The following is a 24,893-nucleotide window of genomic DNA, read 5'->3' on the forward strand; positions in this document are numbered from 1 at the left end:
AACCATGTGATTAACCCTCCCTCTCAATGTCTTTTGTTTTTGTTACTTGGTCATACAGGGGCATAAAAATTGGTTTGAATGGTATTCTGATGTATAGGTTGAATGCCTTTTTAACTTGCTGGTTTTGGGCTTTTTGGCAATTTGGCAACACTATTTTTGGGGGAAAACTTTTTTTTTTAATTCAGATTAATTTTAGATAATTTAATATTTTTTTGCGTACACGAGGTTGTATACAGCATTGATTATCAAAAGGTTTTCCTTTCTCTGATGGTTGACATTGGGGCTTTTTGATAGTAAATTTTTTAAAATAATGAATCAGTATTTTTGCTGCTCTGTTTTTTTTTCGGCTTCTTCTCTATTCGCGTTCTTTTTCATAACTCCGTTACCACTCCGTTTTCATACCACCGTTCAACTGAGTTAGTGCGTGACGTCCTTTGTTACCCCATTGGTATGACTGATAATTCAATCAAATATGACTTGCGTCACTTAAATAAACGAGCTGTGTACTCTTAACTAAAACAAAATGAGAATATATGCTCTAAGAGAAAAACATAAGAGTCACCCACGCTGGTTAATTAAACGGGTCTTTTTCGTTTATGCCTGCACCCGCAAGACGCACGTGCCATATTTTGTATAATGATTTACTATGTAATGGCACGTATTCTGTAACTTAGGGTTGCATAACGTACTGGGGGATCAAACGGAAATGATCCAATTGAAGTTTATTGATTGAAAATTAATGTTTTATTTCATTTTGGTCGGAAAATAATAATAGTTAAAGAATTTGAATATAGAAATTCGGTTTGTATGGTTCGCAACTTTTTTCCGCGGTTCGAGTATTAATTTTTTAAACTAAAGGCTTCTACGTCAATTTTGAATCTAATTTCAGGCAATCTATCATCTGTAAATTATAAAGTTTCATTATCAAATGATGGATAATACTACATTAATGCATGAAGTTACTGGATTTAATAACTTTAATCCTCAATCATTCAGCAGAATAAGAACAATTTTAAATTTCAACTATTTTTGATGATTAAGAGAGAATTGTTGAAAATTTCATAAAAATTTCTTGAAAATTTCTTCACAGTGAAAATTTCATGAAAGTTTCTTCACAGTGAGTGAGTAGCTTCTCGGAAAACTGTTAAATTATTTGAAAATTGAAGCTTTTGTTAGCAAAAATTTTATTTCAACTTCATTATTTTACTGGGATTGATTTGTATAGGTTTTCCGGAGATCCGAGAGTTGCTGCCGAGAATGCGGGCTACTCCAACGGGCAAACTTTCTTCACATCTAGAGTGGGTGACAACTATGCACTCAGGGACCCATTCTCTCCACGAAAAAGATATACAGGTAAAACTTTGCGGATCTTTTCCGTTTGCAACCCCCCCCCCCCCCCCCTCCACCCCAGTACGTTGTTCAGCCCCCAGTTACAAATCAAGTGCCAATACATGATAAATCATTATGTAAAAATATACCACGTGCGTCGGGGGTGCCGTCGTGGGGGGGGGGGGGGGGCACAAAAGGAAAAGATTCAACTCTGCTAATCTGATGAAATGGCATTTGAATATATCGCCAGCGGTAGAACCTTTTCAGAAATTGTTTGAATGTAATTTGCCAAAAAAAGGGTTTCTTGGTATTAATTTGAATTTTAAACTAAATAGTCAGAAATGAAATATTGTGTTTTACAACGTTGACGGCCTTCTTCTCAAGAATCGGTCGCCTAATTAAAACGTATTCATAAAGTTTGAAATCGAGCAATCCTTTCCAGCGCTCTCTTTATTTATCCCCCCCCCCCCCCATTCCATACCCGTCAACCTCGACTTAATTCGTCTTTTCATTTGATTGACTTCTCAACCTGGGAAAATTGCTATTGATTTGCGAACTTCATTTGGCAGAAAGCTTGTTCTGTAGAGCCAGCAGCCTTCACTGTGATGAATGATGAATATGGCGGAGCTTCTGTTGCACAGCAAGAGGCTAACGCGGCAGTAGGCTCAATGAACCTCACAATCAAAGAAGCGAACCCAATATCAAGGTAATCTATCAGAAGTTGACTTAATATAGGGCCATAAACATTTGGATCGAGAAACTTACTGATTAGGCTCACAAATTTTAAACTGCCTATTTTGCCATAGTTTTAATTTCAATTAAAAAGGACAAATATTCACATACCAGTTCACAGAGAAAAATTTTGTTCCTAAACTTATAAACTTACTCAGCCTTATAACTCTGCTTCCAGTCTTGGCTTCCATTCTTGTCCAATTCACAGGGAAAATGACATTTTTTTTTCATAAAATTTTAAACTTACTCAGCCTTCTGCTTTCCATTCTTGTCTTGAAGCTTCGTTGTCAAAGCTCCCACCTAAAAATGGATCTGAAATCCGATCGGAATATGAAACATGTTGCCGCTGCAGACTTCCCCACTTTCTATCAGGTTGCACGTAATTCTAGCAGGTTCTATCAGATAACACCTTGTAGTGGCAGATTATGGCCAGATTATCACTTCCTGGAAAAATCCAAATATATGTATCATGTTAAACAAAGTTAGGATCCATTCTGTTTTGGGCCCCCACCTTAGTAATCTTATATTTTTTACGCCCCCCCCCCCCCCAGGAGCACGTGGTATTTTCTTACATAGTAACGTGCTATATATGTAACAACATATAATTTGTAACAATGGGGGGCCAAACAGAATAGATCCTAAAATTATTGTATTGACAATAACCCATTAAAATAACGCGACGGAGTCGGTTTGAAGAATAACGGTAATCTTTAAAAGCTTTTCTAGACTTCCCTGTTCTTTAGATGTCACGGGGCACTCCCTGGCAACCAGCTGGAAATGCACCATTCAAGCTACCTATACAAGAAGATAGACGGCAAGTATGGACACGGGGATGCCAGGTTCTGGGGCAGGAACAAGATCACAGACCCCAGAGAGGAGGATGACCCTGGGAATGCGGGGGCATGGCCTGCACCACCTCAGCAGAGTCAAGAACAAAGGTAACAACAGTCATAAGAGAAAGTAAACTCCTCCCAGTCTTCTGTTTCAACTTTCCACTTTGAAAGTTTCTCATAATTCACGGTATATTATTTTCAAATAGTCAGTCGCTCATTCTTTATAAGTAGAACTTTAGACAGTTTTAATCGAGATAAAGTGCTTTAAAATGATACTGCTGTTTTCTCCTGAAAAGAGTAATAGTGACCTATTGGTGATCTGTGGTAATAGGTGACTTCTCGTTCGATCGCTAAACAAAAGTCAAAATAGATGTAACGGCTGCTCTCCTTGTGTTTCACAAAGAAAGTTTTACACCGCCCAGTTCGTTCTGAGTGGTTACAAAATCTGTCCGGATACTTCGTTGATGCAGTTTGCTTTTGTAACTGTATATCCGCTCTGCTATACTTACCGTTGCATTAACTAATTTGACTAACTTAGTTTTGGATTTTTTCTCAATTGAACTGGGTCCACAGATCACAAAATACGGGATCTCTTTATGTTTACCAGTTCAATCGTTTTGATAAAACAAATCAAAGGCAAAAATATATGCCTAAGAAGTGTTACGAAAAATTGGTTTCTAACTTAATCTTGAGTGTGTGTGTGTGTTGCGATTTTCGCAGAGTACTCACGAGTTGAAGACTTGAAATCAGGACACAGAAAATTGAACTCACTGCTCGAGATGTTTTCGATACAAGACACAATATTTGATAGAATATTGCTCAAGGCAAATTTTTGTTATCAAAACACAGTATAAATTTAACAAATATACTGCTCAAGGGTTTGGTTTTAGCAAGACACAGTAACAAATATACTGCTCAAGACTATATTATTTCAACAATTTTATTGCTGAGTTTGTTTGCTAGCTTGAGTTGCTAGGCTGACAAGATATTGAGATTGTTATGAGTTCTTATTTTTGTTCAGTTTGTTAACAATTTTTCTGTTGACGTGGCATACGCGGTTGTTTCCGATTTGCTATACACAATTTCCTCGCTAGGGGGATGGATAATTGGGATAAAAATAGAACACAGTAATAGTTTTCGTCCTACGCAATTTTGTTATTCCTTAAGCTCATCTCCAACATCGCCGGCCCTGTTTTCCTTCGTGAAAACATCATCGTCAGTTGGTAGTACTGGAGCGAGCTTCACTACGGGCCTCTTGTAGTATCCATCCTTTGTTCGGATTTTCGCTGATCGAATCACTCCGTCGAACCCTTCAAAGGTTTCGGCTGTTCGACCCAGATTGTAATATCCACGTTTGTCACTGTCTTCCACTAACCACACAAGATCACCCTGCTGAAGACTTCTGTCCGTTGCGGTCTGCCATTTCTTTCGACTATTCAACGTTGGCAAGTATTCTTTACGGAATCTGTCCCAGATGAGGTCTGCGTAAGCTTGTGTTTGTCGGAAGAGCTTTCTATGATCAACCAATTGCTCTGCACCTGATAGATACGGTAAACAAAGTTTCTTGTTGCCAAGTAGGAAATGGTTTGGAGTAATAGCTTCTAAATCGGTAGCATCAGAACTGACTTGTGTCAGCGGTCTAGCATTCAGCGTCTGTTCAACAAGACACATCTTGGTTGACAGAACATCCTCCGTGACTGATCGATTGCCCAGCACTGCGTATATTGCCTTCTTGCAACTCCTAACCAGTCTTTCCCACACTCCTCCAAAGTGTGGTGCTGCTGGTGGGTTGAACTTCCATCTGATACCTTGTTGAATCAGATGTTCTTCAATTCGCACCTTGTTCCATGCTGCTATGTACTCTGCCAGTTCTTTTTCAGCTCCAACGAAGTTTGTCCCGTTATCGCTAATCATTTTGACCGGTTTGCCTCTTCGTGCAATGAATCGCATAATTGCGTTCAGACAACAATCAGTGTCTAGTGTTGGTACAATCCCTATTTTTACCGCACGTACAGTGAGGCATGTGAATAGACAGCAACAACGCTTTTCGTTTCTTCGACCAATTTTTACTGTGAATGGTACGAAATAGTCTACGCCCACATTCGAAAATACTGTTGATGCGACTAATCGTTCTTCAGGTAGATCTGCCATTACTGGTGCCTTTTTGGGCTCTTCCTTTTCGACATCCAATGCATTTGTTTTTGATCTATCTCAAAGCATTTCGTATGCCTAGGATCCAGAATTTCTGCTGAACTAGGTTTCTGTCATGTTCAGTACCTTCGTGATGATTATTCTTATGTTCATTTTGCAAGAATAATTCAACTACATGGTGCTTCCAATGTAACAGTATTGGAAGCTTGGTTTCGAAGTTCAATTGACTTTTACCTATTCTGCCCTGGGCACGAATAAGTCATGGCTGGTCAATGAATGGTGAAAACTGGAGGATTTTGCTGTTTTTTGGAATTTCCTTTTCAGCCTTGAGAGATTTCATCTCTTCAGCAAACTGTTCTCGCTGCAGTGGTCTGAAGATGCTTGCTTGTGCACCCTCTCTTTCTTCAACACTTAGTGTTTTTGTTGCCGGTTTGTGTTTTATAAATACGCGCTGTACGTACGCCATTGTATTTACCAGTCGATTGAAACTGCTAAATCGTCCCACTGAATCATCGCCTTCTTCTCTTCAACCTTTGCTGAGAAGACCATTTCGTCATTTTGTTCGTCTGAAGCAAATGTAAATTCAACCGTTCAGGCCATTCGTTCTCTCGTTGCTTCAACCAGGCCGGCCCATTGAGCCATTCGCTTCTCTTAAGTTCGTCAACATTGATCGCTCGTGTCCCGATGTCAGCTGGGTTGTTAATACCACTCACATGATTCCACTGTGAAACATTAGTTGTATCCAAAATCTCAGCCACTCTGTTTGCAACAAACACCTGTTGCTTACGGTGGGAGCTATGAATCCATCGCAGAACAGTAGTGGAGTCTGTCCAAAAGTTACAACTGTGAATCTTCGATTCGTGTTCCTTCACTATCTGTTCTTTAAGTCTCACCGCCATCACTGCTGCTTGTAGTTCCAAGCGTGGTATGGAAAGGTGTCGCATCGGTGCGACTCGGCACTTTCCAATTACAAATGCTAAGTCTGCTGAGTATTCTTTGGGCTTTGAACGTAGGTATGCCACTGCGCACATTGTGTCTTCAGATGCGTCGGCAAACACATGAAGTTCCCATTTGTCCTTGGCTGTGCTGAAGTATCTTCTATCAATGCTGGTTTCTGCTACTTCTGGGAGCTGGTCTTTCCAATTCAGAAACTCTTCTTCTTCGTTAGGTTCTACTGAGTTGTCCCAATGTTGTCCATTTTTGGTCCAGATGCTCTTCAGGAGTCGTCTCATATGGACACTGAATGGTGCAAACAGTCCAAGAGGACCAAACACTGAAGAAACTAGAGATAAGATCTTCCTTTGGGTGATTGGGGTCTCAACTTCTTTGCTTGTACCTCTACAAACCTGTAGACTATCATCGGTAATCGTCCACTGAAGCCCAAGCACCGATGACCCTTCCTGGCTGGGTTCTACTTCAACCTGCTTTGTTTTGCTGATTGATCTATTGATCTTAAGTCCTCTGGGATTGCGTTGGTTACCACGTCGCTGTTGGTGATCCACTTCTTCAGTTCAAATCCATGTTTTGAGAAAAGAGGTTGCAGTTGTTTGAAAACCTTGATTGCTTCTTCAGGTGTTTCGACTGACTTGATAAAATCGTCCATGTAGAAGTTGTTTTGGATTGTTTTTCCTGCAATTGGGAACTCGTCTTCGTTATCGATCGCTACTTGCTTCAGAGCGTAGTTGGCACATGTTGGTGAACTCTTTGCTCCGAAAACATGACGCTGATACTCGTAAATTTGCACAGGTTCTTTCATTGTTGGTCGCCACAGGAATCTCAAGCAGCCTTTGTCTCGATCAGGAACTTGCACTTGAAGAAACATTGATTCAATATCTGCGGTTAAGGCAATTGGTCCTCATCGAAATCTGAATATTGTTCCGATCAAACCGTGTAGCAGATCGGCTCCGGCTAACAACTTGTCACCATTTAGGCATACGTCCTTTTTATTTTGCTGCAGCGTTGCAAACACGGCGAACTTTACCCGGTTTGTTGGGGTTTAGTACTGGATGGTGTGGCAAATACCATTCCTTTCCGAAAGTGCCTTTGACTTCCGATTTGCCAAGGATCTTCGCAAATCCCTTTTCAAGATCTGTATCAATTGACTGTTGATACAAGTCCTTTAAATTTGGGTCTCGTTGGAATCTTCGTTCCAGTGAGTAGAGCTGACCCATGGCTGAGCCGTAGTTGTTTGGGAGATTGGGTTCTGGTTCACTCCAGAGCATGCCCACTTCGTACTGCTCGCCTGTAAACTTTGTCGTGCTCTCTAGAAATTTCCGAGCTTGCTGCTCTTTCTTTGATTGACTTACATTTATTTTGGAAGCATAGGTTTCTATGTCCCACACTGATTGGATATTTTCTGCCACTTTCACATCTTCTGTGAAGGCAAATTGACAAACATTTTGACTTTTCTTTTCTGTCATGGGACCACTGACTACCCATCCTAATTCTGTTAAGACGGCAAAAGGCTCACTTCCTGTTCCAATCTTATGGTCCAATGGACGTTGATTTTCGTAGGCATCCTGTCCAAGTATGATGCCTACTTCCATCAGGTTGAATGCTCTGTTAGTGAGAACATTCTGGTGTCTGAATTTGTTCTTCAGTTCCTTGTAATCATATGTTGTGTTTCCCAACAAGATTGATGGGTGTGCAAACGCTTCAATCGAATGCACCTTTGAATGTAGTCCCTTTATTGTGATAGGAACCATCTCTGTCCTCAAATCTTGCGTCCCATGTATGCCAGCTATGTTCAAGGTAACGTCCGTGCCTTTGGCTTATAGTTGATCCTTAACGCTTTGATCGATGAACGATACTGTTGAACCACTATCGAGGAAAGCGTTGGTAGTCAACCTGTTACCACCACTCTGAACCGATACCGGAACTACTTGAAGAAAACTAGGAACTTGGTTACTCTGGTTGATTGTTGCTGGGCTTACCTTAACTGCGTGACTATCCTCGTCCATTTGGTTTTCTGAGTGTAGCAGTCTGTTGTGCTTTTTGGTAAATCCATTAATACCGCGCGGGTGGACTTTACAACCTTTGATTGCATGCCCTTTCCCCAGACATCCATAACATAAGCGTTCTTTTCTCACTGCTGCATAGCGATCGGTGACATTCATATTCTTAAATATTGGACAGTTCCATATTTTATGAGTGCCATCCGCTAGTGGACAGTGGTTGTTTTGCGTCTGCTTGGTTTCTTGCGGATTTGAACTTGCACTGAAGTTCGATGTGTTCGAGAGTCGTTCTCCTCTATTGGTGTTGCGTCGGTCTTCTTCTTTCTGTTCCCCTTTAAACGATGAAAACCCTTCATGCACGAATGTCATTCGTGATAGCCATTTTTCAAACATGATTAGATCAGGCCAGTCCTCGTCTTTGTCATCGACGTAGAACCACCATTTTGCTTTAAGAACTTGAGGTAGCTTATCAACTGCCATATACAATGTCGAACTTGATTGCAAATCACCAATATGTTTGTACTCTTTGAGCACGTTCACGAAGTTAGATACAATAACAGAAAAATTATTCAGGCTGGTTGAATCACGAGGTTTCACTTGATTAGCTTTTCGTAGGCTCTCGAGCTGCGCATCTATAATTACATGCGGTCTTCCAAATTTTCTTTCTAAAATGTTCCAGGCAGCACTATAAAACAGTCCAGAATAGCCCATTCCCGAGATTGCAGATTTTGCTTTGCCTGTTAGCAGTGTCTTCAAATAGGTCATTTTCTCTGAGTCGGGAATCATGCGTTTACCTACTGTTGCTATGAACATGCTAGACCACTCAGGCCACTCCAACGGGTTTCCCTCAAAATTTTTCAACCTCAATTTTGGTTAACTACTGCTTGAATGTCCAGTGTTGTAGTGCCTTCCAGCTATCGGCGATATATCCCGCTCTTCAGCACTTACTGAGCGTTCACAAGAGTTTGGGTACCATGGGTAATGCCTATGCTGATTTCGTTAACGGCTGACGTCGAAGCGAGCTCTTGGTCGAATTGGTGTTTGCGTGTTGTTCATCGAATTCGCCCACTCCGAGACATCTCTCCCTTTTGGGGTCCACCTGAAAAGTGACTTGTCACGCGCCTTAGTCGATTGAGAACGTAAGTCATCTTTCTCCATTGCTGTTCTTTGCAATTGGTGCTCTAGGTCTCGCTCCTTTTGCCGAAGCTGATGTTGCATCTCTAGTTCTTTCATTTGCATTTCTAGCTCCAACCTCTTTCGATCAAATTGGGCTCGTTCGATTTGCAACTTTCTTTCAAATTCAATTTCAAATTCCTTTATTCTTTCTTCAACCCGACGTTTCACTGAAGATGTTTCCGAAACGTTTTCTGTATCCTGGTTGATTATCTGCGCGATTCGTGTAAAGGTATTCGTCGTTGCATAGCTTGTGCTATCATGGTTTTGGTTAAACTCTGGAATTCCAACGTTTTGTTCTAACTGATGCACATTATTCACAGGCGGTTGCTCTTCATTGGCATGAAGAGTTGACTGGCTTTGCTGGCTTGACATGTTTGTCTCTCCGTGGATATACGGTAACCACTCTGCGTTCAAATACTGAAAGTTTTTTTCTGTCTCAAGTTTGCGTTTTAAGGAAATATCTGGGTCTCGGAGAGTCTCAGCTTTCTTATTCACGAGTTTTTGAACGCTGTCGTCCAATTGCAGTATCTGCTGATAAAGAGTCTTGAGCTTGCTTGGTCGATCTCGATTCTTAATGAGCTCAAAACCTTCTTCCTGCTTCTCAATCCAGTTGTTTCGCAAGTTGTTGATCTGTCGATCCAAAACGCTTTGACTCTGTGACGGAGTCACTTCTTGTGTACTTCGGGACTGCAGCTTGAATCTCTACAGCTCCTTTGTTTGTTTGCTTTGATTGAGTTATGCTTTTCAACGTTCCTATCTGCTTTGCCTAATTGGCTTTGCGTTGCTGAATTGCTCGTTGAGTTTTGTTCTCGTTCGTCGATGTTTTCGTCACTTCGACTGTTGGGTTGGACAGCAGTTTATTCCACTGTCCGGTTCGGTGGACCAAATGTAACGGCTGCTCTCCTTTTGTTTCACAAAGAAAGTTTTACACCGCCAAGGTCGTTCTGAGTGGTTACAAAATCTGTCCAGATACTTCTTTGATGCAGTTTGCTTTTGTAACTGTTTATCCGCTCTGCTGTACTTACCGTTGCATTAACTAATTTGACTAATTTAGTTTTGGATTTTTTTCTCAATTGAACTGGGTCCACAGATCACACAATACGGGATCTCTTTATGTTTACCAGTTCAATCGTTTTGATAAAACAAATCAAAGGCAAAAATATATTATTAAGAAGTGTTATGAAAAATTGGTTTCTAACTTAATCCTGGGTGTGTGTGTGTGTGCGTTGCGATTTTCGCAGAGTACTCACGAGTTGAAGACTGGAAATCAGGACACAGAAAATTGAATTCACTGCTCGAGACGTTTTCGATACAAGACACAATATTTGATAGAATATTGCTCAAGGCAAATTTTTGTTATCAAAACACAGTATAAATTTAACAAATATACTGCACAAGGGTTTGGTTTTAGCAAGACACAGTAACAAATATACTGCTCAAGACTAAATTATTCCAACATTTTTATTGCTGAGTTTATTTGCTAGCTCGAGTTGCTAGGCTAACAAGATATTGAGATTGTTATGAGTTCTTATTTTTGTTCAGTTTGTTAACAATTTTTCTGCTGACGTGGCATACGCGGCTGTTTCTGATTTGCTATACACATTTTCCTCGCTAGGGGGATGGATAATTGGGATAAAAATAGAACACAGTAATAGTTTTCGTCCTACGCAATTTTGTTATTCCTTAAGCTCAGCTCCAACAATAGATGACGCATAGTTCCTACCTACTTTTGAGACAGAGTGAGAGAGAGAGAGAAAGAGAGAGAGAGAGAGAGAGAGAGAGAGAGAGAGAGAGAGAGAGAGAGAGAGAGAGAGAGAGAGAGAGAGAGAGAGAGAGAGAGAGAGGAGAGAGAGAGAGAGAGAGAGAGAGAGAAGAGAGAGAGAAAGAGAGAGAGAGAGAGAGAGAGAGAGAGAGAGAGAGAGAGAGAGAGAGAGAGAGAGAGAAGAGATAGAGAGAGAGAAGAGAGAGAGAGAGAGAGAGAGAAAGAGAGAGAGAGAGAGGAGAAAAGCAGAAAGGCAAATGTGAAGTTTTTTTTCTGGTGTGATTTATTCAAGTAGCATAACAGTTTCAACTTTTCGCCCAAGCGACTTTTATCACATATTACAGCAATAATTTTACGTTTAGAAGCATATTGGCAAATTTATGCACTTATCACAACAGCGATGCAATTTTGACCAATTGTTTCTCATTTCGAGGTTTGAACGTTTAGAAGTTGAATTTTTGTTCGCAGTTTTGCAAACCTTCGGTTTGATTGATTTCTGATTCTTTAAAAAAACTGATTTAAGGAAACTCTGGTTAAATTATAAAAAATTTTGGTTCAATGCTTTCTGTTTTGGAAAAATTTCTAGCACGTGGTAGATTTTATTACGAAGAATAGACGCTTGATTTTTTGCAGAGCGAGTTTTTATAGACAAGATAGAGAATTTTTAAAATTATAACTATTTTCTTTCTTCTCTTTATATTGCCCTACATTGTTGTATTCTGTTGTTTTGTTAGCCGCCGGTATCACAATAAAAGACAACGTCTTAAGAGAAAAAATTTTGAATTGTATTTTTATTTACAATTCAAAGAACTTGAATTGTATTGGGGCGCTGTCTTTATACGACTCGAAGAGGAGTATTGGAGAAGTCTTTTTTACGACTCGAAGAGGAGTATTGGAGAAGTCCTTTCTGTAATCAATTTTATTGGCATGAATTTTGAAGCGGGAAATGAAACACTTGAAAACAAATTGGAGTGATTTTGGTGCTGAACAAAAATGAAGAGCGGAACGAAAAGAGAGTGGTTTTTGTTCATATCGCTATTTTCTAGAGAGCGAGAAATTCGAGTCGAGGTGTGAAAAAAAATTCTGTAAGCGAGCGAAACTTTTTGTTCACGTGCGGCATTTTTATATTTTTTCATTTTTAGTCTGGAAGTACTTGTAGTGGTTTGCAGATTTCTGGAAATTCGTACGAAATTTATGCTAATTCGGAGGTTTTTCATGTATTTCGCTGATTTTTGGACTAGTTTTAGCGATTTTTTAACGATGGGTATTGAAAAGACACCTTCTACTTGGCAAGTTTTTTAAATAACGTTTGGGTACAGTTTTGCGTATTTGAATTAACTTTATGTTGAGAAATATGACAAAAAATGGCGATAATCGGGAATATTTTTTTCAATTTTTCGCAGTTTTTCGATTTTTTCTGTTTTTTAGACAAGTTTCTTTGCTTATTATGACTTGCCAATCATTTTGCGACCAGCTGGATAGCCTATTGGCTGAGAGTAATTTTTCTTTAGATTTTTATGCTTTTGTAATATTAAACTTTTTTTTTCAATTTTTCCAGTTTTTTAGTGCAAGTTGTTTTTTCATGATTTGGCCTTAGGTATTTTCAAAAATTTCATTAGTGGTTTTGGTACGTAATACCTGCCTTGATGAAGTAATTTTGGTAGTGATAGTGATTTTGAGGATTTCAATTTACAACAAAATTTGATCAGATTTTCCATCACACTTTAACAGATTTGATTTTTGTTTTCTTTTTTGTTTTATTGTATTGATTCAAAATAATCATAATTTAGTGGAGGCACGTTTTGCCTGATGAGTAGTTGGATGGCCTTTAAATGGATTTCCACTTCGAGTCGCTTCCCGAATTCTTCCGGCTATGTTTTTTTTAAATCAATTTTATTGGAGTGAATTTTGAAGCGGGAAATGAAACACGTCAAAAAAATTGTTGTGATTTTGGTGCTGAACAAAAAGGAAGAGCGGAGTGAAAAGGGAGTGATTTTTGTTCATACCGCTGTTTTTGAGAGAGCGAGAAATTGATGCGTGAAAAAATTTTCTCTAAGCGAGCGAAATTTTTTTGTTCACGTGCGGCTTTTCAAAGCAGTTTTTTGCAAAATTTGATGATTATAAGTTCTGATTATGATAATGTATTAGTTTTAATCTGGTATTGATGAGAATTGAAGGTTTCAACTTGTTAATTTGAGTTTAATGCTAATTTGGAGGTTTTTGATCAGTTTTTGCAGATTTTTAGAGGAAAATTAATGATTTCTTGCCTGTTTTTTTGTTTCAATGCTTTAAGTAAGATTTGAATAGAAGCCTGTTACGTAAGGAATACTCAGACGCCAATTGATTAAAGTTTTCGGGGTAAAAAAAATTTTTTTCAAATGAAAATTGACAGAAAAGTTGAGAGATTTTACAACATTTTTCTTATTTTTTTGCAGTTTTTCTCTTTTATTTTCAGTCTTAGACAAGTTTCTTAACCTATTTTGACTTGCCCTTTGTTTTGTGAGCTTTTCATTGCTCTAATTGCAAAGGAACTTTATTCGGCTTTATGTTTCCTTGTACTATTGAAAACAACTCATTAAGTTTTTCTATTTTTTTTGTTCATTTTGTTTTTGAATGCCGTTCTTCCTTAAATTTTTTATTGCACTTGTGGATGTTCGGGGTTCATAAAAGTTGTTCCAGTTCTTTATTCTTAAGTGTGGGCGATTTTATCTTTCGAGTCGTTTCCGGAATTCTTCCGGCTATGTTTTTTTTAAGATCTTTTCTATTTTCATGATTTTTGAAGTCAAATTGGAGTAGTGATTTTGGTCACGCCGAAACAGGAAGTGGAGCGAAAAAGCGAGTAGTTTTGCAGCGTGAATTTTTATTGCTCCAAATTTAAAGTAGAGTGAGAAAACGGTGTTTGAACAAAATTTCGCTTTCTTGCTGCTGTTTTTTTGTTCACATTCGGCAATTTCATTTTGATTTTTACTGGTTTTCCGATTTTTTGGATCGGATTTTTTTTCTAAATGGTTTTCTCAGTCCATTGATAGTTCATTTTTGCCTAGTTTTTTGTTTGAACCAAACTTACTTTTCTCCCTAGTGGTTTTTTTGTTCACATGCGGCATTTTGAAATCGATTTTCTGTTTTTTCTATATTCTTTGGATCTGATTTTTTTTAGAAATGGTTTTCCCAATTCACTCATTATCTGTTCTAGGTATAGTGTTTTGTTTAGTCAATGAAAAATTTTTGAATTGTACGTCAGGAATTGTCCTGCTATGTTTTTTTACTTCGTCTAATAGATTTTTGTTTTGTCTTACCCTGACTTCTTGGAATTGACTTTTCCAATGACTTAGCTCAATCAAAAATATGACTACTGAACTCACTCATGGAACTTTAAATTTTAAGAACATTTACTTTTTAAAGGTTTTAGTGTGCATCTAATTAGCGCCAAACATATATGCCCCTATTCTTGATTATTGGAGTCTTGATTTTTTGATTTCGAATACTACTTTTGGGATCTTCTGCGCTTGTGCCCCCAGAACGTTATGTGCCCCCCAGTTACAGAGCTCGTGTCATTACATAGTAAGTCATTATGTAAAAAATATTGCACGTGCATCTGGGGGGGGGTGCAAATAATATGCGCCAACTAAGCTGAGAGGGGACAAACGGAAAAGATCCTAATTTTGAAAAGTCCTATTAGGGCTTTCTCCTTATAGAGCTTATGTGTCTCATGAAAATGACAGTCCAAAGCTAACCCAAAAGTCTAGTGATCTATTAAAGGATTGGTGGGGATCTGTCTATCTAAACTCTTTAGTTGTATCAATTCATGGAAGGCCCGAAGCGTCTATCGTGGCTATGTTTTTTTTATCTAAAGTTGTTGGATCTTGATTGAACGTAAACCGTATCACTAAATCTGCCGGCAATTACAAGTCAATTAGGGTATCAATAAGTCATCAAATTTGATTTTCCAATTGGAAAACACTTATTATTAAATAAGACGTCCTTTGTCAATTTCTGTTTTTTTTTGTGATAAATAGTTTTGAAATAATTGAGCCATTAACAGCAGACTAGGTTAGCAGTTACTTTGAGCACATTCCAAAGTTATTTCCCTATAAGGTTTCACTAATAGAGTGATTTTTGTGCGGCTATTTTTTATCACAATTAATAAAAAATTTAAAAAGTTGAGCGGCTTAAGTTCTTTTGATAAACATTGAAAATTAGAGTGAAAAAAGGTGGGCTTCGAAAATTGCAAAAACTTCGAAGCGTTGGGTTTTTATTTAAGCAAATTTTGAGTTGATCTCATTTTTTATCGGAATTGTTTAAATAGGATACCTTATAAGTTGTGACATGTTTTCGGTATGATTTGGCTTAGTATTTCAGAAGATCAATTTCACTTTTCTAGTAATTTTCAAAAGGGTTTGTCAAATCAAGATCCAGTTTTTCTGTTTTTTGTATACAAACGGGAAACAGAGAGAGCAGTTTATTTCTCTTAAAACTTATTTAAGGATTCATTACTCTTTTACTGGTCAATAGAACACTAATATCAAAATTAAAAACATAAAAGTGAGAAGATGTCTTATTTTAACAGATCGGCTTAGTTATCCTTATGTTTTCATTCAAAAATATCAGTTTAATCTTGCAGCAGACAAGCCAATATCACTCATTGTCATATTTAGCTGCTCTTAGCTGTTGAGGGCAACTTATAGCTAACTGGATTTGGTTCAAATATCTCTCTTTCTTTAATTTTTGAGTTCCTAATAATGTTGCAATCCTTTTTATATTGCATTCAAACTGATGAATTCTCATAAAAATTCAAAAAATTTAAATAAAGTTTGAAAATTTTTTAGCCTTGTTTAGATTATATTCTGGAGTAGAAAAAATAAAAAAAATAGAAAATTTTTATACAAATTTCTCGAACATTGAAATGGGACATTTTTTTAGGATTTAGTTCTTTTGGTAAATAAACGACAGTAATTTGAACCAACCTGAAACAACTATTTTCATGGGATTTGTCTGTTCTTATCTCCCCCAAGTTGCTTTGTTAATTTGTTTCTATGCTATATACACAAAATGTTCTAGATTCGTTTGTGGTTATTTTATTAGAATAATTGAAAGAAAGATTTTCTGGCTTTTAGCCAGATTTTTTAAAATAAAGATTCGTTTTAAAATTTGCTTGAGCAAATTGAGAAGCTGCTTGAATCACCCTTGACAGAACTACTTTCCGTGAAAGAGTTATTATTTTCTTTCCTTACTTATTTTCTTTCCTAAAAACTACCACATTTGCCAAGTCAGTATATTAGAGACATTATAGTGTTTAAGGAAGCCTGCACTTTATAGAATTTTAAAAGATTGATGAATGGCCAATAATGTAAATCATGAACTAATTTAACAAATAGGGAAAATTGATTTGAGTAATCTAACTAACTTCTGAATGCGAAATTAATTTAATTTCACTTTTTAAATAGGCGACAGCTGGTAAGATGTATTCTGATGGGGGAGATTACAAAATGTAAAATTTAGAGTAGAATAAAAACAATTTCAACAGTTTTGACGAGCGAATTTCAAAAGTTGACGAGAAAACAAAATCTTTTTGTTAAAGTAGATTTTGAAGCAGAGCAATTTTTGGGGGTCTGAAAATAAATAGTGAGATAATTTTCCAACCATTTGTGGTTTTCTTCAAAAAACACGCTTCAATGTTATGTCAAACTGATTTTTCATTATATTTTGTTAAGAGAAGGAGCGTTTCAAGTAAATTTTGAGTTGCTAAATGTTTTTCGTATTTTTATAATAAAATTGGAGCTGGCTTTCGCCGTTGTGATGTTTTGTTTTCAATTCCTTTCATGTTATATGAATCGCTATTTTATGCACTAGGGATCTCTTGGTTTTAATTAGATAGACTTATTAGCGCGTATCCATTTTGTGATGCAGTTAAAGTGATGCAGCTAAAACTTAAGGGAGCCATTTTTTATTCATTTGTGGTAATTTTAAATTAAATCTTTTTTATTGACGCCTTTTAATCAAAAAACATCCATTTATCTTCAAAATGTCTCAAATATTTCAAAATTTTGGAAATCATTTGTTTAATTTTAAAACCCGCTTAATGGAAATTTTAGTTGGTGCTAGTTTGCGCAATTGTTGTAAACTTGACTGCCTCATCTTTTTAACGACTTGATATCACTTTTTCAATTGTAGCAGCAGACATTGAAAGAAACAATACATCTTTCTTTTCCTCAAAACCAAGTTTTAGCAGAAATAAGCAAGTTTCATTGATGAATAACCCACAATCACCGCAAACCACGACATTGAAAGCGAACACTCGTAACAGAGGCGTTTGAGATCAAATCTTAAACAAGATTGATTAGAGGAATCTTGTAATCTGAATTTTGTCTGATTGTCTTTGTTTTCCTTCACTTTATCAAAAATAATTGTTTAGTTTTTTTGTTGCTCCTGTTTTTTTGTTTGGGAATGCTCGTTGTGTTACTGTGTAAAATCTCAAAAGCTCTGCAATATAGTTTTCAATTAGATTACGTTTCTCTTAATAAAATGTTGGAGAGGCAACTAATCAAGGGATTTCGGACGTGTTAAATTTGACGAGGTTAAACTGCTCACTAAATTTGAACTGCAATCAGACAACTATTCTGTTTAAAACGATGTTTTATAAAGAGTGAGAAAAATGAGCTGTGAAAAAATTTTAACACAGCAAGTAATTTTTTGCTCATTTGCTTTTTTCAAACAATTATTTCACAAATTTTTTTACTCCGTAATCTTAATGGGACGCTTGTAAAAAATGCTTATTGTGTTTTTGTTTGGGCTGTTAATTTTTGTAATTAAAAGAAGTATGCTCTATTTCATCTTACTCTTTAAGAAAATTCAACCTTTTGCCATTTTTAGCAAATTTTTCACAAAATTTTTCCTATATTGCCTTTATTGGGATTTTGAGAGACGTCTTAGTAATATATTTACGAATTCTAAGCTATTTTGTTGCAGATGCTTGTGGATAGTTGCGGAAAAACCTGATAACTAGCTAAATTTGTTCGAGTTCTCTAGAATTGTTTTAGTTATCGCTCATATCTTTCTAATCAAGTACCAATGGCTAAGCATAACAACCTAAATTAATGAAAATCAAAGTGGCTAAATGAAATTAAATTAGTATCACAATACATTCGCGAATCCCAGATTTAGAGGCCCGTTCCTGGACTTTTCTTAAATTTACATTAATTAAAAGTTTTAATGCTTATTTTTGTTTACATTAATCCCTTAATCTTCTGCTTAAGGCAAGGCTATATGTAACCACAAAATTAAGTTCTTCGTTCAGTAACCATTCGGATAATTGAATTTAATTGCGACCATTTTTGTTTTACCTCCCGTTATGCTTTTCCCATTAAAAAATTCGAAGGGATTTTGCGGTTTTTGTTCTTTGTTTTTTTTTCTCTGTCTTCTCAATGCATAGTTATTCATTATTTTGCCTATCAACATGCAAGTTGAAGTAATTTAACAACAGCTATATCCCACGGTCTGTTGATAAGAACTTTTATGGAGTCTCAATAGTTGTAGATTTTTTTTTCTAGTAATAAATTTTCGTTTTGTGGTTGCGTTTCCCGGTTTTTTAATCTCATAGTAACCTAAAGTAAGCTGTTGGCTACAAGAAAAGTTAAATATACATTGCAGAGGTAATTAAAACGGTGTCCCGATTTTTTCACCCCTCCATCATTTAACCCCTCTATCGTTTAACCCCTCTATCATTTCACCCCGATTTTAATCTTTTGTAAAATAAGGACTATTTAATTAGCAGTATAGTCTTGATATGAAACTATCACAACCGAACATGGGTTTAAGTTATCTACTTAATTATGACAAAATATGCCTTTAAAGTGCCGACTCCTAAAGACTCCTAATTGGCGGTATGAAATGATAGAGGGGTGAAAGAAGTCAATATCGATAAACAAAACCAAAAACAAAAAGGGTATAGACCTATAAAGGCTGAATTTAAGTGCTCCATACTTTAAATTAGTTTTCATTAGCCTTAATTAACAGGTCTAATTATTAGTATTGTAGTAGTTTTTATATTCTCATTAGGAAGCCTTACTGGGAAATCTGACCCAAATAACATTTTTTTGTATTTTTGTGTAAGAAACAAGCATTTTTTTAATATCATTGTCATCCAAAAAAAAAGTCAATCGCAGCTGTTTTCTGACAGACGGCCGGGTATATTTATTGTTGCGATAGCAATTGTGTATTTTAGGCAGCGAGAACATGAGGCCAGAATCAAAGCTGCCCGAATGCATCCGCCCTCTCCCCATCTCACTCAGCCCAAAAACCCAAAACCCAAGATCAAAAAACAGCAACCAAAGCAGCCTCAACCCAATCCAAAGCAGGACACGCCTTATGACCAGTATCCTCAACACGAACAGGACATTAATCAAGAAGAGCCCGAATTGGCTGGTTAGACTCAAACTAGATCGCGATTAGATGATTGGAATTTTGAATTAGGGCTCATTTTCAGTTATTGATAGTTTCATATCAAGTCCCACGGGCCGCTGAGACGTGGCGTGGCCACGGCCACATGTCGGATTATTGAACGAAAATATTTAAGTACATTGGGTATAATGGCATTGGGTATATTGGCATTGGGTATAATGGCATTGGGTATATTGGCATTAGGTATAATGGCATTGGGTATATTGGCATTGGTTATAATGGCATTTGGTATAATGGCATTGGGTATATTGGCATTGGGTATATTGGCATTGGGTATACCCTGGTGATTGATAAATTTAAAATCTTGCAAGAATCTTGCAAGAAATCTTGCAAGGGAATGCATAGTTCTTCCATTTTGCTTGCAAGATTCTTGCAAGAATTGAATCCATCTTGCAAGATTCTTGCAAGATTTTAAATCCATCTTGCACGAATCTTGCAAGATTCTGAATTTACATTTTACCTTTTTGTCCTGGTTACCTGGCTGCTGTTTTTGCTGTTGGTTGAGCTGAAATAGTTAATCAACTGTCGTAAAATCGTCTGAAGTCAAGTAAAAACCTGACTTTTTTGAGATTTTCCAGTATGATTTTTGTGGTTCTTCCCTCCTCCTTTTTCATTCCGGGCTTGGGACCGGCAGTGGTGGAATTACTGAAAAAAACTATAGGAGTACTGATACAGTGCGGTAAAAAAACCGCACTCACACAGTTCTCCAAAACAAACAAAAAGACAAACATCAGATAAATCACTAAATATAAAATATATCGCGAAATTCGCAAATTTCCGTATGAAAACCCAACTTTTTTCCTAGGCAAGCTATAGGAAGAAATTCTTTTTGTTTTAGACTCTATATACACAGGGGATACTCCATGCTGAGTTTGGTTCCGTTTCAACAACTTTTTGACCCAATGAAAAAGACCTATTTTTACAAATACTTATTCAATATTATTTGGAAATAATAGGAAATTTCCGTGCAAAATATCAGTAATAAAAAAACCGACTGTTGCTTTCTCTTAGTCCCAAAAAGGAACATTACCTAGCATAAGATCAAAAACAGAGCTAATGTTTGATTTACCAGAATGTCAAGGTTGATTTTCTTACATGAAGATTAAACTATAAATCGAATGAAAGAAGAACAAAAGATGAAATTACAAAAACACACCAATTTTTTTAAAGGAAAACACTTCAAGGACATTAACACCAATAGCTATCAACTGAAGGCATCATAGGTTAATTTAAATTTCCTTAGGAAGATAATTAGACTTCAAATTAATCGGAAATTTTTTTACGACAACAAAAACATGCTAAATTACGGACAGGATCAGTAACAAAAAGTCCCAACTGTTTGTCTCTCTAAAATTTAATTGTCTTAATGAAAGATGAGACAAAGATTGAAGTATTTTTGTTTTTTACTAGGTAAATTGAACTTTATAAAGACGGATTTGATTGCCTCGAGTTATTTCTATTTATTTGTCGGAAAGTTGTATTTGAATTCAAAATCTTGCAAGATTCTTGCAAGAATCTTGCAAGTTTTGTATCATCTTGCAAGATTCTTGCAAGATTTGAATCCGCTCATCACTAGGGTAATGGCATTGGGTACTTTGGCATTGGGTATAATGGCATTGGGTATATTGGTATTGGGTATAATGGCATTGGGTATATTGGCATTAGGTATAATGACATTGGGTATAATGGCATTGGGTATAATGGCATTGGGTATATTGGCATTGGATACATTGGCATTGGGTATAATGGCATCGAGTGTAATGGCATTGGGTATATTGGCATTGGGTATAATAGCATTGGGTATATTGGCATTGGGTATAATGGCATTGGGTATAATGGCATTGGGTATATTGGCATTGGTTATAATGGCATTGGGTATAATGGCATTGGGTATATTGGCATTGGGTATATTGGCATTGGGTATATTCGCATTGGATATAATGGCATTGGGTATAATGGCATTGGGTATAATGGCATTGGGTATAATGGCATGGGGTATATTGGCATTGGGTATAATGGCATTGGGTATATTGGCATTGGGTATAATGATATTGGGTATATTGGCATTGGGTATAACGGCATTGGGTATAATGGCATTGGGTATAATGACATTGGGTATATTGGCATTAGGTATAATGGCATTGGGTATAATGGCATTGGGTATAAAGGCATTGGGTATATTGGCATTGGGTATAATGGCATTGGGTATAATGGCATTGGGTAAAATGGCATTGGGTATATTGGCATTGGGTATTATGGCATTGCTATATTGGCATTGGGTATAATGGCATTGGGTATATTGGCATTGGGTATAATGGCATTGGTTATAATGGCATTGGGTATATTGGCATTAGTTATAATGGCATTGGGTATAATGGCACTGTTATATTGGCATTGGGTATATTGGCATTGGGTATATTGGCATTGGGTATAATGGCATTGGGTATAATGGCATTGGGTATATTGGCATTGGGTATAATGGCATTGGTTATATTGGCATTGGGTATTACGGCATTGGGTATATTGGCATTGGGTATAATGGCATTGGGTATAATGGCATTGGTTATAATGGCATTGGGTATATTTGCATTGGGTATAATGGCATTGGGTATAATGGCATTGGGTATATTGGCATTGGGTATAATGGCATTGGTTATATTGGCATTGGGTATAACGGCATTGGGTATATTGGCATTGAGTATAATGGCATTGGGTATAATGGCATTGGGTATATTGGAATTGGGTATAATGGCATTGGGTATAATGGCAATGGGTATATTGGCATTGGTTATAATGGCATTGGTTATAATGGCATTAGGTATATTGGCAATGGGTATATTGGCATTGGTTATAATGGCATTGGGTATAATGGCATTTGGTATATAGGCATTGGGTATAATGGCATTGGGTATAATGGCATTGGGTATATTGGCATTGGGTTTAATGGCATTGGGTATAATGACATTGGGTATGTTGGCATTGAGTATAATGGCATTGGGTATAATGGCATTGGGTATATTGGCATTGGGTATAATGGCATTGGGTATAATGGCATTGGGTATATTGGCATTGGTTATAATGGCATTGGTTATAATGGCATTAGGTATAATGGCAATCGGTATATTGGCATTGGGTATAATGGCATTGGGTATAATGGCTTTGGGTATTATGGCATTGGGTATATTTGCATTGGGTATATTGGCATTGGGTATATTGGCATTGGGTATAATGGCATTGGGTATATTGGCATTGGGTATAATGGCATTGGTTATATTGGCATTGGGTATTACGGCATTGGGTATATTGGCATTGGGTATAATGGCATTGGGTATAATGGCATTGGTTATAATGGCATTGGGTATATTTGCATTGGGTATAATGGCATTGGGTATAATGGCATTGGGTATATTGGCATTGGGTATAATGGCATTGGTTATATTGGCATTGGGTATAACGGCATTGGGTATATTGGCATTGAGTATAATGGCATTGGGTATAATGGCATTGGGTATATTGGAATTGGGTATAATGGCATTGGGTATAATGGCAATGGGTATATTGGCATTGGTTATAATGGCATTGGTTATAATGGCATTAGGTATATTGGCAATGGGTATATTGGCATTGGTTATAATGGCATTGGGTATAATGGCATTTGGTATATAGGCATTGGGTATAATGGCATTGGGTATAATGGCATTGGGTATATTGGCATTGGGTTTAATGGCATTGGGTATAATGACATTGGGTATGTTGGCATTGAGTATAATGGCATTGGGTATAATGGCATTGGGTATATTGGCATTGGGTATAATGGCATTGGGTATAATGGCATTGGGTATATTGGCATTGGTTATAATGGCATTGGTTATAATGGCATTAGGTATAATGGCAATGGGTATATTGGCATTGGGTATAATGGCATTGGGTATAATGGCTTTGGGTATTATGGCATTGGGTATATTTGCATTGGGTATATTGGCATTGGGTATATTGGCATTGGGTATAATGGCATTGGGTATAATGGCATTGGGTATAATGGCATTGTGTATAATGGCATTGGGTATATTGGCATTGGGTATAATGGCATTGAGTATATTGGCATTGGGTATAATGGCATCGGGTATAATGGCATTGGGTGTAATGGCATTGGTTATAATGGCATTGGGTATAATGGCATCGGGTATATTGGCATTGGGTATATTGGCATTGGGTATAATGGCATTGGGTATAATGGCATTGGGTATATAGGCATTGGGTATAATGGCATTGGGTATATTGGCATTGGGTATAATCGCATTGGGTATAATGGCATTGGGTATAATGGCATTGGGTATGATGGCATTGGGTGTAATGGCATTGGGTATATAGGCATTGGGTATAATGGCATTGGGTATATTGGCATTGGGTATAATCGCATTGTGTATAATGGCTTTGAGTATAATGGCATTTGGTATAATGGCATTGGGTATAATGGCATTGGGTATATTGGCATTGGAGGGTATATTGTCATTGGGTATAATAGCATTGGGTATATTGGCATTGGGTATAATGGCATTGGGTATAATGGCAATGGGTATAACGGCATTGGGTATAATGGCATTGGGTATATTGGCATTGGGTATAATGGCATTGGGTTTAATGGCATTGGGTATAATGGCATTGGGTATATTGGCATTGTGTATAATGGCATTGGGTATATTGGCATTGGGTATAATGGCATTGGGTATAATGGCATTGGGTATAATGGCATTGGGTAAAATGGCATTGGGTATAATGGCATTCGGTATAATGGCATGGGGTATTTTGGCATTGGGTATTATGGCATTGGGTATAATGGCATTGGCTATAATGGCATTGGGTATATTGGCATTGGGTGTATTGGCATTGGGTATAATGGCATTGGGTATAATGGCATTAGATATATTGGCATTGGGTATCATGGCATTGGGTGTATTGGCATTGGGTATAATGGCATTGGGTATAATGGCATTAGATATATAGGCATTGGGTATAATGGCATTGGGTATATTGGCATTGGGTATAATCGCATTGTGTATAATGGCATTGAGTATAATGGCATTTGGTATAATGGCATTGGGTATTATGGCATTGGGTATATTGGCATTGGGTATATTGTCATTGGGTATAATGGCATTGGGTATATTGGCATTGGGTATAATGGCATTGGGTATAATGGCAATGGGTATAACGGCATTGGGTATAATGGCATTGGGTATATTGGCATTGGGTATAATGGCATGGGGTTTAATGGCATTGGGTATAATGGCATTGGGTATATTGTCATTGTGTATAATGGCATTGGGTATATTGGCATTGGGTATAATGGCATTGGGTATAATGGCATTGGGTATAATGGCATTGGGTTTAATGGCATTGGGTAAAATGGCATTGGGTATAATGGCATTCGGTATAATGGCATGGGGTATTTTGGCATTGGGTATTATGGCATTGGGTATAATGGCATTGGTTATAATG

The 24,893-nt window shown here is 37.2% G+C and overlaps 1 protein-coding gene across 1 annotated transcript in view; it reads left to right on the top strand.

Annotated features, from left to right (window-relative positions):
- Positions 1-24,893, top strand: part of LOC142340477 (uncharacterized) — a 39,942-nt gene that overhangs the window by 2,175 nt on the left and 12,874 nt on the right. Inside the window, exons 2-5 of the mRNA XM_075391053.1 lie at positions 1,226-1,353; positions 1,915-2,035; positions 2,805-2,999; positions 19,159-19,358. Of these exons, the coding sequence (XP_075247168.1) occupies positions 1,226-1,353; positions 1,915-2,035; positions 2,805-2,999; positions 19,159-19,358 (644 nt within the window). The remainder of the gene's footprint in view (positions 1-1,225; positions 1,354-1,914; positions 2,036-2,804; positions 3,000-19,158; positions 19,359-24,893) is intronic.

The sequence above is a fragment of the Convolutriloba macropyga genome, chromosome 5, assembly GCF_964194025.1.
Source record: "Convolutriloba macropyga chromosome 5, txConMacr16.3, whole genome shotgun sequence".
In the NCBI taxonomy this organism is placed as follows: Eukaryota; Metazoa; Xenacoelomorpha; order Acoela; family Convolutidae; genus Convolutriloba; species Convolutriloba macropyga.